The 14,841-nt window shown below is 43.1% G+C and overlaps 1 protein-coding gene across 1 annotated transcript in view; it reads left to right on the plus strand.

Moving 5' to 3' along the window:
* VPS53 (VPS53 subunit of GARP complex) overlaps positions 1-14,378 on the plus strand; it is a 138,118-nt gene extending 123,740 nt beyond the window's left edge. Inside the window, exons 20-22 of the mRNA XM_023653179.2 lie at positions 8,933-9,070; positions 10,612-10,716; positions 11,230-14,378. Coding sequence (XP_023508947.1) covers positions 8,933-9,070; positions 10,612-10,716; positions 11,230-11,400 — 414 coding nt within the window. The 3' untranslated portion in view covers positions 11,401-14,378. The remainder of the gene's footprint in view (positions 1-8,932; positions 9,071-10,611; positions 10,717-11,229) is intronic.
* Positions 14,379-14,841: the final 463 nt, after the last annotated feature.

Consider the following 14,841-nt stretch of genomic DNA (forward strand, 5'->3'; position numbering starts at 1 on the left):
TGAGGATGTGGCGAAATTGGAACCCTCATACACTGCTGGTGGGAATGTAAAATGGTGCAGCCGTTTGGGAAACAGTTTGGCAGTTTCTCAAAAAGTTAAACATAAATTATGTTACCATATGACCCAGCCATTCCACTCCTAGATATGTACTTAAAGAACGGAAAAAGTATGTTCACACAAAAACTTGTGCACAAATATTCATAGCAGCATTATTCCTAATAGCCGGAAAGTAGAAGCAACTGAAATGCCCATCAATTGATACATGGATAAACAAAATGTGGTATAATCTTACAAGGGGCAATTATTCAGCCATAAATAGGAATGAAGTACTTACTCACACTACAACATGGATGAACCTTGAAAACATTCTGCTGAGTGAAAGAAGCAAGATACATCCATTTATATGAAATGTCCAGAAGAGGCAAGTCCATAAGACAGACAGTAGATCAATAGTTGGCAAGGGCTAGGGGAGAGGAGGGAAGGAGATGTGACTGCTAATGGGTATGGGGTTTCTTTGAGAGGTGATGAGATGCTCTGGAACTAGATAGTGGTGATGGTTGCACAACCTAGTGAATATACTAAAAAGACATTGAATTGTACACTTTAAAAGGGTGAATTTTGTGGTATATGAATTATATCTCAGTTAATTTAAAAAAATTAATTCCAGGTGGATCATAGCTCTAAAAGTGAAAGATAGACAATAAAGCTTCTGGAAGTTAACATAAAAAAATACCTTTATGACCTTGGGTTAGACAAAAATTCCGTAACAAAGCATTAAAAGTACTAGTCGTAAAAGAAAAGATTATTTGGAGTACCTAAAATTAAGAACTTCTTTTCATAGAAAGACAAGCCACAGAACAGGAGACAATATTTGCAATACATATAGCTAACGAAGTACTCATATTCTAAAAATATATTTTAAAAACATATCACTTATATGTGGAATCTAAAAAACAATTTCATAGAAACAGAGAGTAGAATGGTAGTTTCTGGGGGAAGGGAGAAATGGGGAGATGCAGGTCAAAGGGTGTACACTTTCAGTTATAAGATGAAAAAGTTCTGAGGAGCTAACCTACAGCATGGTGACTATAATTCATAAAATGGTGTTATATACTTGAAATTTGCTGAGAGTGGATCTTAAGCATTCTCACCACACACACAGAAAGAGTTTAATTATCTTGATCTTGGTAATCATTCCACAATATATATGTATATAATATCATCACGTTGTACACCTTAAATAAATACAATTAAATCTGACAATTATTCTTCAATAAAGTTGAAAAAATTACTTAAAAAAAACTCCAACAAATCAATTAGAAAAAAATGATCAACCAATAGAAAAATGGCAAAAAACTTGAATAGGCACTTCAAAAAGAGGATCTCTAAAAAAGCAACAAGTATATTAATCATCCAGGGAAAGGTAAATTAAAATTTCAATGATATCAGAACGGCTAAAATTAAGAAGACCAACAATACCAAGTGTCGATGAAGATGTGAAACAAGGACAACTTTCATGCATTGCTGACGGGGATGGAAGTTGGCACAACCAAATTGGAAAAGCGTTCGGCAATGTCTACTAAAGCGAAGTATCTGCCTGCCCCACGATCCAGGCGTTCTACAGTCAAGCAGATTCCACCCCAGAGAAATGAGGGCGTGTGACCCCCCAAAAGACATGTACAAGAATGTTTATGGCAGGTTAATGACCAGTACACTAATCCTCAGTGATGGAGGACAGAAGAGTGTCACCTTTGTTGGGAAGGAAGGGAGAGCATTGACTGGAAGAGAACATGAGGGAGCCCTCTGGGATGCTAACGATGTCCTGTATCTTGAATTAGGCGGTAGGGTGTATACATATGTAAAACTTTATCAAGCTACTTACTTGGTCTTTGTGTACTTTACTATATGAAAGTTATACATAAATTATTTGAAAAAGAAAAGAAAAAGAGAAAGAGGGCATGTCCCCACCTTGGTCCATCCATTCCTCATATCTTGAACTGTCTCTTCTGTGCCACTTCATTGAAGAGCTTAGAGTATAGGCGGTTCTTTACCTTCTAAGAGTGTACCTTTATCTTACCTACTCAAGGTTTTCATCACCAGTGATATCATGGTGTCCGCCTAAGAGTTGTAGGAAGCTTTCCAAGAAGTGAACCACTCAGAGCTTTCCATCGCTGGGTGATGACCTTTCTCGGGCATGGCATGCTGGCCAACCTTGCATGCCAGTAGCCCATCAACATGAGCCACACCACCCCAAGAAGTATCTCTGAGGCTCAAAGAGATTTGGCTGATGGCCACCTCTTACCCAATGCCTCATGCCTAAGGAGGTGCACTATAACTATTTTCAAAGATGAAAACCAGCAGATTTTCATGATAAATGGGGCCTTTCACCTTCACTTCCCACGGGCGGCTGCTAAGTCTGTCAGACTAGCTCCCGCCTTTTCTGACTGCATTGCTATTTGTAAAACCTGAGACCAAGGTTTCCATCTGTTCGGGTGTCTGGTGAGGACAGAATTTTATTGTGACTGGCCAGGGATTGAAAATGTCATGTCTCAAAATCCGGGAGACACTGGAGAATTATGTCTGGTCCATTCAAAACTCTTCCTGTCACTTAAGACTATACAATTATTTATGCATATAATATATCTCTGCGAAGTAGAAAAGTTTAGAAAAAGGAGGTATCCCCATATTTTTAAATATATAATGCTTGATTCTTTCCTACCAACCAATAATGCTAAGACGTGGCTTTGATTTTGACAAGGCTCCAGAAGTTTGCTGCATGGAAGATAAAGTTGAATCCTCACCAGGCTTCAAATAGCATACTAAAAAAAAGAAGAAGAAAGAAATATTTCCAGTTAATAAAAATGTAGAAAATAGTGTCAAGAATACCCGCTTACCTCTCAGCTCAGTCACATTTTGTTTAGATCTTGTTTATATACAGTAAATCAGTGTGGTTATTGCTGAAGCCCCTGTGACCCCTGCCCTGCCGTTCCCCTCCCTCCATGCCCTGAGGGAACCACTGTTCTGGTTTCGGTTTTTGTCATTCCCATGTGTGTTTTGATACATAACGTGTATATATTCACAAATGATATGTGATTTTGTTTTGCATATTTTTAAGCTTTACAGTTATGCGTCCCGTAATCATGAGGATACTTTCTGAGAAATGTGTCATTAGGTGATTTTGTCATTGTGTGAACATCATAGAGTGTACTTACACGAACTTAGATGGTCTAGCCTACTCTGCACTTAGGCTGTATGGTACTAATCTTATGGGACCACCGTCGTATATCCAGTCCGTCATTGACCAAAACAAGTGGCGCATGACTGTATATAAACTATATATACATGTATATGTATATGTACTATACATATCATTTCCCCACTTTCTATTTCTGCCCAACATATTGACTTTTGATATTTATCCATGTTGATATTGTTTCAGTTCATTTGTTTTAACTTCAGTATCATATTTCATGGCATGAATGTGCCATCATTTGTTTATCCATTCTACTGTTGATGGACATTGAAGTTGTTTCCAGTCTTTTGCTTTTACAAGCAGTGGATGCAAGTAACATTTTTTCATGTGGGCAAGAATTTCTCTAAAGGATATAAGTATCTCTAAAAGATATAAGTATGAGTACTGTGTTATGGGTTGTGCTCATCTTCAAGTAAGAAAATATTACTGAATTTCCCCAAAAGTGCTTTAACTAATTCATACTCTCACCGTAAGTATGAATTTCATTGTACCATATCCATACCAACGCTTGGTATTATCAGCCTTTTTACTTTTGCCTATTTGATGAGTATGAAATGGTATACAGTTGTGGTTTTAATTTGCATTTACTGGATTACTGATAAGGTTGAGGATCACTTCACATGCCTTGTGGGCACTTGAGTTTCCGCTTTTGTGAGTTTCCTGTTCAGATCTTTGCCCTGCTGTTATTGCTATCGGGATTGCTGGCCGCCTTCTTACTAATTTGTAGAAATCTTTCTGTGTTCTGAATATTATTCCTTTGCCACTATTGCAGATATCTTCTCCTGGTTTGTGTCTTTTTACTTTGTTTATGTATCTTTTGATATAGACTTATTTTCAGGTAGTAGATTTTTCAGTCTTTCCTGTGTTTCACATTCTTCTCTACCCATATGTAATAAAAATAATCTTCTTAAAGTTTTTCTTTTTATATCTAGGTTTTTAATCTACCTGGAATCTGGCATACTTCTTCTTTAGAGGCAGGTGCTGGTTCCCTCAGGAAGAGCAGTGGTCCTTTCCAGTGGGGCAGTGTTCTGGGAAGTCTTCTGATGGCAGGCTCTTTGTATGGACCTTGGGCAGTCTATGCTCATCTCTCCTCTGCATGCTTGAGTACCTTTCTCTTTGCCTTTTCAAAAAACAGATACTAGGAGAATAAGAATTTTCATCTCTGGAAACCTAGAAAGGTCCAAAATGCCCTAGCACTTTCCTGGTCTAGAGTTTAAGCCTTTGACTAGCCACATTACTTACTGCATGAAATTACTCTTTCCTTAGCGTAGCTTCCTCACCATTTTTTAAAATTAATTTAAGGCTTGCTTTTTTAGAGAAGTTTAAGGTTCACCACAAAATTGAAGGGCAGGTATAGAGAGCTCTCATATACCCTCTGCCCCTACAAATACATAGCTTCCCCGCCCCCCATTATCAACAGCCCCCGCCAGAGTGGTACATTTGTTACAATTGATGAACCTATGTTGACACATCATTATCACTCTAAGTCTGTAACTTTACATTGCAGTTCACTCTTGGTGTCGTATATTCTCTGGGTTTGCACAAACGTGTGATATGTATCCATTATTGTGGTATCATACAGAGTACTGTCACTCATCCCTCCCTCCACTCAACCCCTGGCAACCGTTGATCTTTTCACTGTCACCACGGTTTTGCCTTTTCTGGAATGTCATCGAGTTGGAATCATACAGTATGTAGCCCTTTCAGATTGGCTTCTTTGACTTAGTAATACGCATTTAAGATTCCTCCGTATCTTTTCATGGCTTTATAGCTAATTTCTTTTTAACAATGAATAGTATTCCATTGTCTGGATGTACCAGTTTATCCATTCAGCTACTGAAGGACATGTTGCTTCCAAGTTTTGGCAATTATAAATAAATCTGTGAAAAACATCCATGTGCAAGTTTTTGTGTGGACATAAACTTTCAACTCCTTGGGGTCAACACCTAGGAGTGTGATTGCTGGATTGCATGGTAAGAGTATGTTTAGTTTTAGAAGAAACCACCAAACTGGCTTCCAAAGTGGCTGTACCATTTTACATTCCCACCAGCAATAAGAGTACCTATTGCTCCACTTCCTCACCAGCATTTGGTGTCGTCAGGGTTCCAGAGCTTGGCCATTCTAATAGATGTATAGTGGCAGCACTTCCCTAGTGACGTATGATGTGAAGCAGCTTTGCATTTGCTTGTCTGCCATCTGTACATCTTTTTTGGTGAGGTGTCTGTTAAGGTCTTTGGCCCACTTTTTAATCAGGCTGTTTGTTTGCTTATTGTTGATTTAAGAGTTCTTTACATATTTTGGATAACAGTCCTTTATCAGATGTGTCTTTTCCAAATATTTCCTCCCAGTCTGTGGCTTGTCCTCTCATTCCCTTGACATTGTCTTTTGCAGAGCATAAGTTTTTCCTTTTAATGAAGTCCAGCTTATCAATTATTTCTTTCATGGATCATGTCTTTGGTGTTTATATCTAAAAAGTCATCGCTATATCCAAGATCATCTAGGTTTTCTCCTATGTTATCTTACAGGAGTTTTATAGTTATTTGTTTGACAGTTAGGACTGGGATCCACTTGGAGTTAATTTTTGTCAAGGATGTAAAGTCTGTGTTTAGATTCATTCTCCTTGCATGTGGATATCCAGTTGTTCCAGCACCATTTTTGAAAAGCCTTTGCTCCATTGTCCTTTTGTGAAAGATCACTTGACTGTGTCTGTGGGGTCTGTTTCTGGGTTCTCTCTTCTGCTCCATTGATCTGTTTGTCTATTCTTTCACCAGTACTACACTGTCTTGATTACTGTAGCTTTATAGTAATTCTTAAAGTTGCATAGTGTCAGTCCTCCAACTCTGTTCTTCTCCTTCAATATTGTGCTGGCTATTCTGGGTCTTTTGCATCTTCATATAAACTTTAGAATCAGCTTGTTGATACCTCACCATTTTTTGAGAGTAATGTTTCCAACTTATTCCAAGTAAAACATCGATGTGTTCTCCAAACTTTTATACCATTGTCAAACTTATAATCATCGTGACTATCAATAGTGTCTCTCATTGATGAGTTAATCTTTTCTGTAGGCATTAATTCTCCTGTGCATAGCAAAGTACAGGGAGAATGCAGAGTGTTGTAGGGCCTGAAGGGAACCCATTCTATCCCTACTTGAATGATTATGAAAGGCTTTCCGAGAACAGGCAGTGGCAGATATAGCATAGGAGGCCTTGTCCAAAACATAAGATTGACCCTCACAACAACAACAAGACAAACAACCCAATTAAAAAATGAGCAAAGGATCTGAACAGACATTTTTCCAAAGAAGATATATAGATGGACAACAGGCAAATGAAAAGATGTTCAACATCACTAATTATTACAGAAATGCAAATCAAAACTACAATGAGATATCACCTTACACCGTCAGAATGGCTATTATTAAAAAGACAGGAAGTAACAAGTGTTAGAGATTATGGAGAAAAGAGAACCCTCATTTGCTCCTGGTGGAATGTAAACTGATGCAGACAGTATGGAAAACAATATGGAGATTCCTCAAAAAATTAAGAATAGAACTACCATGTGATCCAGCTATTCCACTTCTGGGTATTTATCCAAAGAACACAAAAATAGTAATTTGAAAAGATGTTTGCATCCCTATGTTTATCACAGTATTATTCACAATAGCCAAGACTTGGAACAATCTAAGTATTCATCGATGGATGAATGGATAAAGAAGAAGTAATATATAAATACAATGGAATACTACTCAGCCATAAAAAAGATAAAATCTTGGCATTTATGACAACCTGGATGGACCTTGAGGGTATTATGCTAAGTGAAATAAGTCAGACAAAGTCAAATACCATATGATTTCACTCATATGTGGAAGATAAAAACAACAGCAACAACAAGTAAACACACAGATACAGAGAACAGGCTGGTGGTTACCAGAGGAGGAGGGAGGGATGAAGGCAGGAGGAGTAAAAGGGCACATGTGTACAATGTCAGATGGTAATTAGACTTTGGGCGGTGAACATAATGTTGTCTACACAGAAACTGAAATATGTGTACCAAATGTTATAAACTAATATTACCTCCATTAAAAAAAATAAATATATAAAGATACAAAGGATTATAAAGGGAAAAAATCATACTGAAATTATAAAAATTATGAAGGAAACCAGTCATAAAAAATACAATTATAAAATATTTGTAAATAAATGTATGATACATTAAAAAAAGAAAAGATTGGGGCCGGCCCCGTGGCCAAATGGTTAAGTTCGCGCACTCTGCTTCAGCGGCCTGGGGTTTTGCCAGTTCAGATCCTGGGCGCGGACATGACACAACTCATCGGGCAATGCTGAGACGGCGTCCCACATGCCACAACCAGAAGGACCTACAACTAGAATATACAACTTATGTACTGAGGAGCTTTGGGGAGAAGGAAAAAAAAGAAAAGATTGACCATCAGAGTTGTCATGGTGGTGGTAGTGAGACTGTCACCCCATCCTCCCTTTGTCAGGTTGGTGGGCATGAGTCTCTTCTCCTAAACTCTCAACAGGCCAGAGTTGATATACCCTTCCAGGCTTCAGCCATTTCTGTGCCACCTGGTTGCCGAGAGCAGCAGCAGGTTAGCAGTCCACGCGGAGTCAAGGAAACAGCGTGGGCTCTCAGCCGGCCCTGCCCCGTGGACTCACCCTGGCAGCAGGAACCCCCGTCCAGAGTGTGAGATGCTTTCAGCAAGTTGTTTAACCTCTGGAACTTTGGTTTTCTCATGTATAAAATGGGAACAACAAATACCGACCAGGCAGGGTCTTGTAAAGACTAAATGAGATGAAATATTCCTCCCATCAGTCCTGGCAATTGGTGGGCAGTCAGGAAAGTTGAGATCCTTCCAAATAATTGGCATCCAAGAGAATTTAAAAAAGGAAAGAAAGAGAAGGAAAAGGCAGATTGTTGCCAAGATACTGATGTTTAAATTTGTTTTAATCTTCTACATCCAGAGAAACTCAAAATACAGCAATACTGAGTTATCCTTTTCTGCCTGAGCCAGATGTTTCTGATGGTTTTCAGTGCTGATGAGGGTGCGGTGCACACTGCTGGCGGATATGTAAATAGGTACATTCCATTTGGACGGCAGGTCAAGATTTGTATCAAGAACCTTAAAAATGTTCTTATCCTTTGATCTGTCCCTGAAACTCTCTCCTCAGGAAATGCCATTGATAGGCCTGGAATTATATGTACAAAGCTGTTCATCACTGTATTCATTATAATAAAATCTAGAAGCAAATTACAGGGGAATGGTTAAATATGTTAAAGTTACGCACACACCATGGAGTACTGTGTAGCCATTAAAAATCATGACCTTTTTAAAAGACTGCCAAGATGGGAAAATAGAATTCAAAAAGCCTCACATATTAAGTGGAAAAACCAGGTCATAAAACTATATAAACAGTATAATTCTAGTTTTTTGTAGACACACACAGACTGGCAGGAATTCTACATTTACCTGTGACTTCTTGTTCTTTTTGTCCTGGGTAATAGGAGTTATAACTGACGTTTTTCCTTTTATATTTATCTTCTGAATTTTCTCCAGTGAGCCGTAGTACATTTAAAATCGGGACGGTGTTAGTGCTCAGCAGGGGCGCGCTAGGCGTATCTGTGTGAAGTGGCTACTGATAGTCTGCTTTGTTCCCGCAGCTGCTGCTGGACACCCACTCCCTGAAGATGGTCCTGCTCGATCTGCCTTCCATCGGCTCGCAGGTGGTGAGGAAAGCACCTGCCAGTTACACTAAGATTGTTGTGAAAGGCATGACGCGGGCCGAGATGATCCTCAAGGTGGGGTTTGTGTCTTCCTCAGGGTTTCTGTTTAAAGGGGCTGGTTATCTGATCCCTTCACCCCGGGAGTGCTGGATTCAAAAGCGCAGGTTAGGGCCTATCCCCCGCACTGTCACAGGGCTGTCCGCATTCTTTGGCTGGACTCGATTTTGGCCTCATCAGGTATTGTTGACAGTCAGTGGACAGTTACTTGGGCATCAGTGATTCGTTCTGACAAGTGAATTCTTCGTTGTAATGAGATTCTCTTGTAATAAGATTTGGCCAAGATTGAAGGTTAGGTGGGGTTGTCGCTGTGAATCAGTGTCTGAGTCAGGGATCCCTGCCTCTCAGCAGGAATTTCCGGCCCAGCTATCAGTTACTCCCTTCCACATAAGCCTCTTTGCTTTCTAAATTCTGCAACTTTACAAGAACTCCCAACACATGTTGCAGTAACTGCCTCTAGTCAGCAAATGGGTTTTCTAAAGCCCCATTTAACAAAATACTACATGTGGGGTGGTGATGTTGAGAATCTCTGAAGCCTTGAGCACGTGTATCTGATTTCCACCTGTACTTGTTGAGGAGAGAGGGGACCTATTTGGGAGAAAGCGAGAGAACAAATGGAACTCTCATGGAATGCTCTTAAAAGTCCAGGGCCTGCAGGCTCTTCAGGTCTGTCTTCCAAAGAGAATGACTCAAATCATGGCAGGAGTCAAAAGTAAAAGCTGGAGCTGAGACATTGGTGGGACCAGGTGAGGGTCCTGCACTAACCTTGAGCTTGTGGCCTGAGGACACTGGAAGCAGCCGAATCAGTTTCTTCCCCAGCTGGGTCACTCACCAGGGAGGAGGGCGCAGTTTACGAAGTGTCTGCAGAGAATTTCTGAGTGAACTACTTCTTGCCACTCTGAGTTACGTTGTCAGGAATTCAAAACAAAACCAGTCTGCTGGAGGAGGAAAATCAGATGCTGCGTTACAAAAGCAAATGGAAACGACTGTGAGGATTGCGATGCCCTTTACTTTCCTTCTGTTTGCATATTAATTGAATGTAGTTAAGTGAAGTTCCAGATTTTAAGACTTGAAAGGAGTGAGGCAGCTTTGGGGGTTTTGGTTGTTGAGAAAATCCACTTAAATCAGTGCTTTTTGCCACCCATTCCTCAGGAAGAGTGCATATCACAAGACAGAGGGAGCAGGTACCACGAACCCACCAATTGTCTCAAATGGGAGACCCTCTAACAAGTGTGTCCCAGGGGGTCCTGATATTTAAAAAACCACCCGGGACCCCACCCAGGCACTCGGACTGAGAATCCTCAGAGGAGGGACATAGGAATCTGCGCTTGAAAAGCAACCCAGGTGGTATTAATGGTTTGGCCGATTCAGGAGCCCTTGCTCCGTTGAATGTTGGCATGAACTAGGCCATCAGGACATTTCTGAGTTTGGGTTGCTGCTGCGTAAGGACATCTTGCAGAGTCCATGTTGTGGTCAGCTTGCAAGGGAGGAGAGACAGTCCCCTGCCCTCCAATCTTGAGGCTCCTTGAGGGCCCACTCTCGCCTCTCTCCCTTGGTAGGTGGTGATGGCCCCCCATGAACCGCTGGTGGTGTTCGTTGACAACTACATCAAACTCCTTACAGACTGCAACACAGAAACCTTCCAGAAGATCCTGGACATGAAGGTTAGCTCCATGTCTTGTTTTGTCCACATGCTCATCCTTCTTACACTCAGTAGTTCTTAACTGGGGGGTGGGATAGGGCCCCTGGGGAGCTTTCTGAAAGTTCATGTGGTTGCCCACGCTGCAAACCGGATCTAAGAAGCCTTTTGAGGAGAAGGATGCCGGGCATATGGCTTCCTGATCCTGATGGTACCTCCTGCCCAGTCGAGAACCCTGCTCAGCAGCAGGCGTGGAACGGGGAGGAGGATGACCCTGCCCCACCTTGCTGACCTGCCCTTTCATCTCTCTCAACCCCTTCTTTCTCACGTCTCCTCTCCCCCTTTTTTCTTCCTCTGCTTCTTTCCCAGGCTACTCCCCAGGGCGGGTAGCTCCCCTGCAGAAAGCATTCATCCCTGACCCAGAATCATTACACTGTTTGCAGAGCCTGGGCTAACAGCATGCCAGATGCTGCGCTTCCCCCTCAGGCCTTTCTGGGGCCAGACCTCACGATTATCCTCCTCTCTCTTTCAACCTCAGGGGCTGAAGAGGAGCGAGCAGAGCAACATGCTGGAACTCTTCCGCCAGAGGCTCCCCACTCCACCCTCAGGGCCAGAAGGCTCCAGCTCACTGTCTCTGCTGGCTCCCACACCAGAACAGGAGTCATCTCGCATCCGCAAACTCGAGAAACTAATTAAAAAGAGACTGTAGGAGCACACACACAGGGCACTGTTGTTCCTGTCCGGTGACCCCCAGCACTCAGCTCCCTGGAAGCCCCCCGACCTCTCCTGCGCTCCCCCTGCCTCTCCGATAGTTGATCTTGAAACTTCCTGGGACATTTGGGTTGTTATTGTGTCTCTCCCATGCCCTGTCTTAATTCCTGTCCTGATCGGAGAAGCTGAGTAAGGGTAGGTTATAAAAAGGCTGTTTAGATGGTGTCTGATTCCTGCAGCAGCGGCGGCAGTGGACGCAAGGTCCCTGTGCTCCACTTGCTGTTCCTCGGACCGCTTTCGACTGGTCCATTAGTCACTGAGTAGTGAGTATAGCCTCACCTCCGCAGCCACACCCTCTGGCATGTGGCCCTCTTGCCTACCATGCGCCCATCCGGGCAACTCGGGTGAGAAAGCCCGGATCTGCCCCTCCTCCATCTGCTGCTGGTTGAAGTTCCTCTGCAGCCAGACCCTGGGAGTTGTCCTCCCCACTCTCTGGCTTTGGCTCTAGGGCCCGAGTTAATGAAGTGGCAGATTACAGATGTAGGAAACTAGGCTTTCTTTATGAAGGCACTGGAAGCAGGAGCATTCTTCCATGTAAATCTCAGTTTCCTGGTACATAACGTGCTTCTGGTACTTTTCCTGACTTGGCCAACTTACCCGTGTCCTCCTTTCTCAGTCATGTCCGGTTCCCTCTGTGTATACGTCTAAGGAGCGATCCCCTCTGTGTCCCTCATCCAGGAGGGTTGTATGTGCCAGCCTCCGAAGCAGGTGTCGTTTCTGCCGGGGACTCCTGGCCTGGGCGTGGGGGCAGACCCATACCTGACTTGGAGGGAGGGTTCTGCTTGGCACAGCTGGTGCACGATTTAGCAGATTCTTTTCTCCGTCTCTTTATTCGCACTCTGCTCCTGACTTCTGGGGAAGGATCGACTCTGTAAAGGGAAATCAGGAAGTTTTCCTAGAAAAAGTTTCCTAGGCTCTCGCCTCAGATAAAGCCGTAGGACAGCCCAGGAGGCCTGCACCCTCAGTCCCCTTCCCACCCATTCATTTTCAAATCCAGTGTCCTTTCTAGAATCATCTGAGAGAACAAAGGTAACATGCAATACCAGAGCGACATGTTACTTTATTACTAACGAGAAAGAATCCAGGTCCACGGATACCTAAGAAACAAATTACTGACCTTAAGCACTGCCTCAGAACCTGGCACAGCCCAGAATGCACCTTGGCCTGCCCAGCCTGCCCACCGCGGGCTCTTGGCTTTGCAGAAGAGAGTTGCCTCAGAACAGCTTCAGTTCTCGCGCGTCTTCCTGCATCACAGGAACAGGCAGCCTGTCGGGTAGTTGCCCTGATTCACCTGGTTCATGGGAACCGAGCCTCAGTTTACCGTGACCGTGGCCTCAGGGTAACTGCTGTTAGTGTCAGCCTTTGTTCAGGAATTATGAACAGTTCATTGGCCAGGCGGGGAGAAGGCTAAGGGGGAACGTGGAGCCCTTTACAGAGAATATACGTAACAGGCCTCAGATAAAATCGGGATATCAAATAGCACTCAAAAATGCACATATAGGATAGAGGAAGTTTCCTGAAAATCCATAAAGCTGTGACAGCCATAGAATAGGAAACATTAAGGTTTGAAAATCTGACCAGAAATGTTGATTATTTCTCCCCTTCTTGTTTTCTTATAACCACCCTGCACTGTTGCCCTTCCCTCTCTGTCAGCCTCCAGCCTATTCTTGCTAATCAGCATGACTTATCTGTTAAGCATCTCAAACTCAAGAACACTGAGAAGAAAGTAAGTGGTGGAAGACAGAAGTGCGGCCTTTAGCAGAGCTCTATTCGGAAAAGATTGCTAGATAGAAAAGTGCAGGAAGCGTAGGGAGGGGACTAGGAGAGCCCCTGACAGCTCAGTGGAGAGATTTCACTGCCCGGGCAGCCGCCGTGTTGCTCCAGTGGAGTTACACAGCCCGCCGTAATTGAGGTTAACATTCTCTTCCCGTTCTTGAAAGAAGGGGCAGTGGGCCCATCTCCAAACAGCACAGTGACTTCAGCCCTCTGTCATCAACCTGGGGAGCTGAGAGAGGCAGTGGACTCCCGCACCTGGTTCTTGTCACTCTTGGTGTTTACAGATCCACATTTCTCTTTTGGTTCATTGGTGAGGAGTCGTTTTCTGGACGTCTCCATAATGGCATTGAGATGTCAAGCCGCTGTTTTCCCCAGTTGGTGGTCACAGCCAGGGAAGTTGTATTCTTGATTTATTACAGTGTCAGTAATCTCCAAGGAGCCAACAGATGTCAGTAGGAGTTATGTTAAACGTCTCGTTGATGGGGTCTGAATGCTGTGTATGCATCCTGTAAAGACAGAGCGTGTTTCTCAACCCGGGGTGTGCATCAGAACTACCTGGGGCCCTTTTCACAAATACAGATGCCTGGAGATTCTGAATCAGTAAGTCTGGAGCGGGGCCCAGCATATAGATTTAAAAGTTCCATAGGTGATTATAATGTTTACTCTTTGTTAAGAACCATTGCAATAGAGAGAAATTTGCTTTATTGAAGGGTTCCTGTAGCACATTTTCATAAATGTATATTTTTCCTGGCTGTCTAAGCAAGTGTAATTACTGTACAGTTGAGCTGTTACCAACATGGTAAAGAGTTTTTGCTGATAGCCAGCAGCTTTAATTTTAAACTCGTGTTGATGGTGGGGACCGTGCCGGAAGTCGTGCTGTCACCATACTGATGAGGATTCTTCCTGTTTTGATGACCAAGCCCCAAACAGAATGTTTATTTATTACTGTCACTTCAAAATAACATGTATAAAGGAGCATTCATTGATAAAAACAATAGCTAACAACTCTGTTTTCAGCTGTTAGATGTTGTACCCATCCCTTCCCCCCACTTTCTCTAGCCCCTTAAAAAAAAAAACAAAAAAACTTTGAAGTCACTTTATGTTGGTTAAAATAAATATTGGTAATTTATAATTGATAAAGAGTTTGCTGCTTCTCTCATTATGGACAGACTTCCTCGCAGCTGGCTTAGGGTGTCCAGGCTGGAGAAGGTTCTGTTTGGGTCATGACAGTGAAACAGGAGCTACAGTGGACAGGGTGTTGTGACCTCCAGATTGAGCTCTGGAATTGAAGCTGGCTACCACCGCTCCTCCCTCTCTTGGAAAACGAAGAACCAGTAACTAGGACTTTGCCCGCCGCCCAGAAAAGGGTGCCTGCGTTCTCCTGCCCAGGGTGGCACCCCAGGATGAATCAACCAGGCCCGAGAGCAGACTGCCAAAGACCAGTGGCCAGTGACGGGGCAGACAGGGTGAGCAAGCACGCCTGAGGCTGCCACCCGATGCGGGGGATGTCACAGCAGCCCATCCCGAATTGCCCTTGGACAAGGAAACCTAGTTCCCTGTTTACGGAATGCTGGGGAAAATGCCAAAAATTCACAGCTGGAAA

The sequence above is a fragment of the Equus caballus genome, chromosome 11 (genome assembly GCF_041296265.1).
Source record: "Equus caballus isolate H_3958 breed thoroughbred chromosome 11, TB-T2T, whole genome shotgun sequence".
NCBI lineage: Eukaryota > Metazoa > Chordata > Mammalia > Perissodactyla > Equidae > Equus > Equus caballus.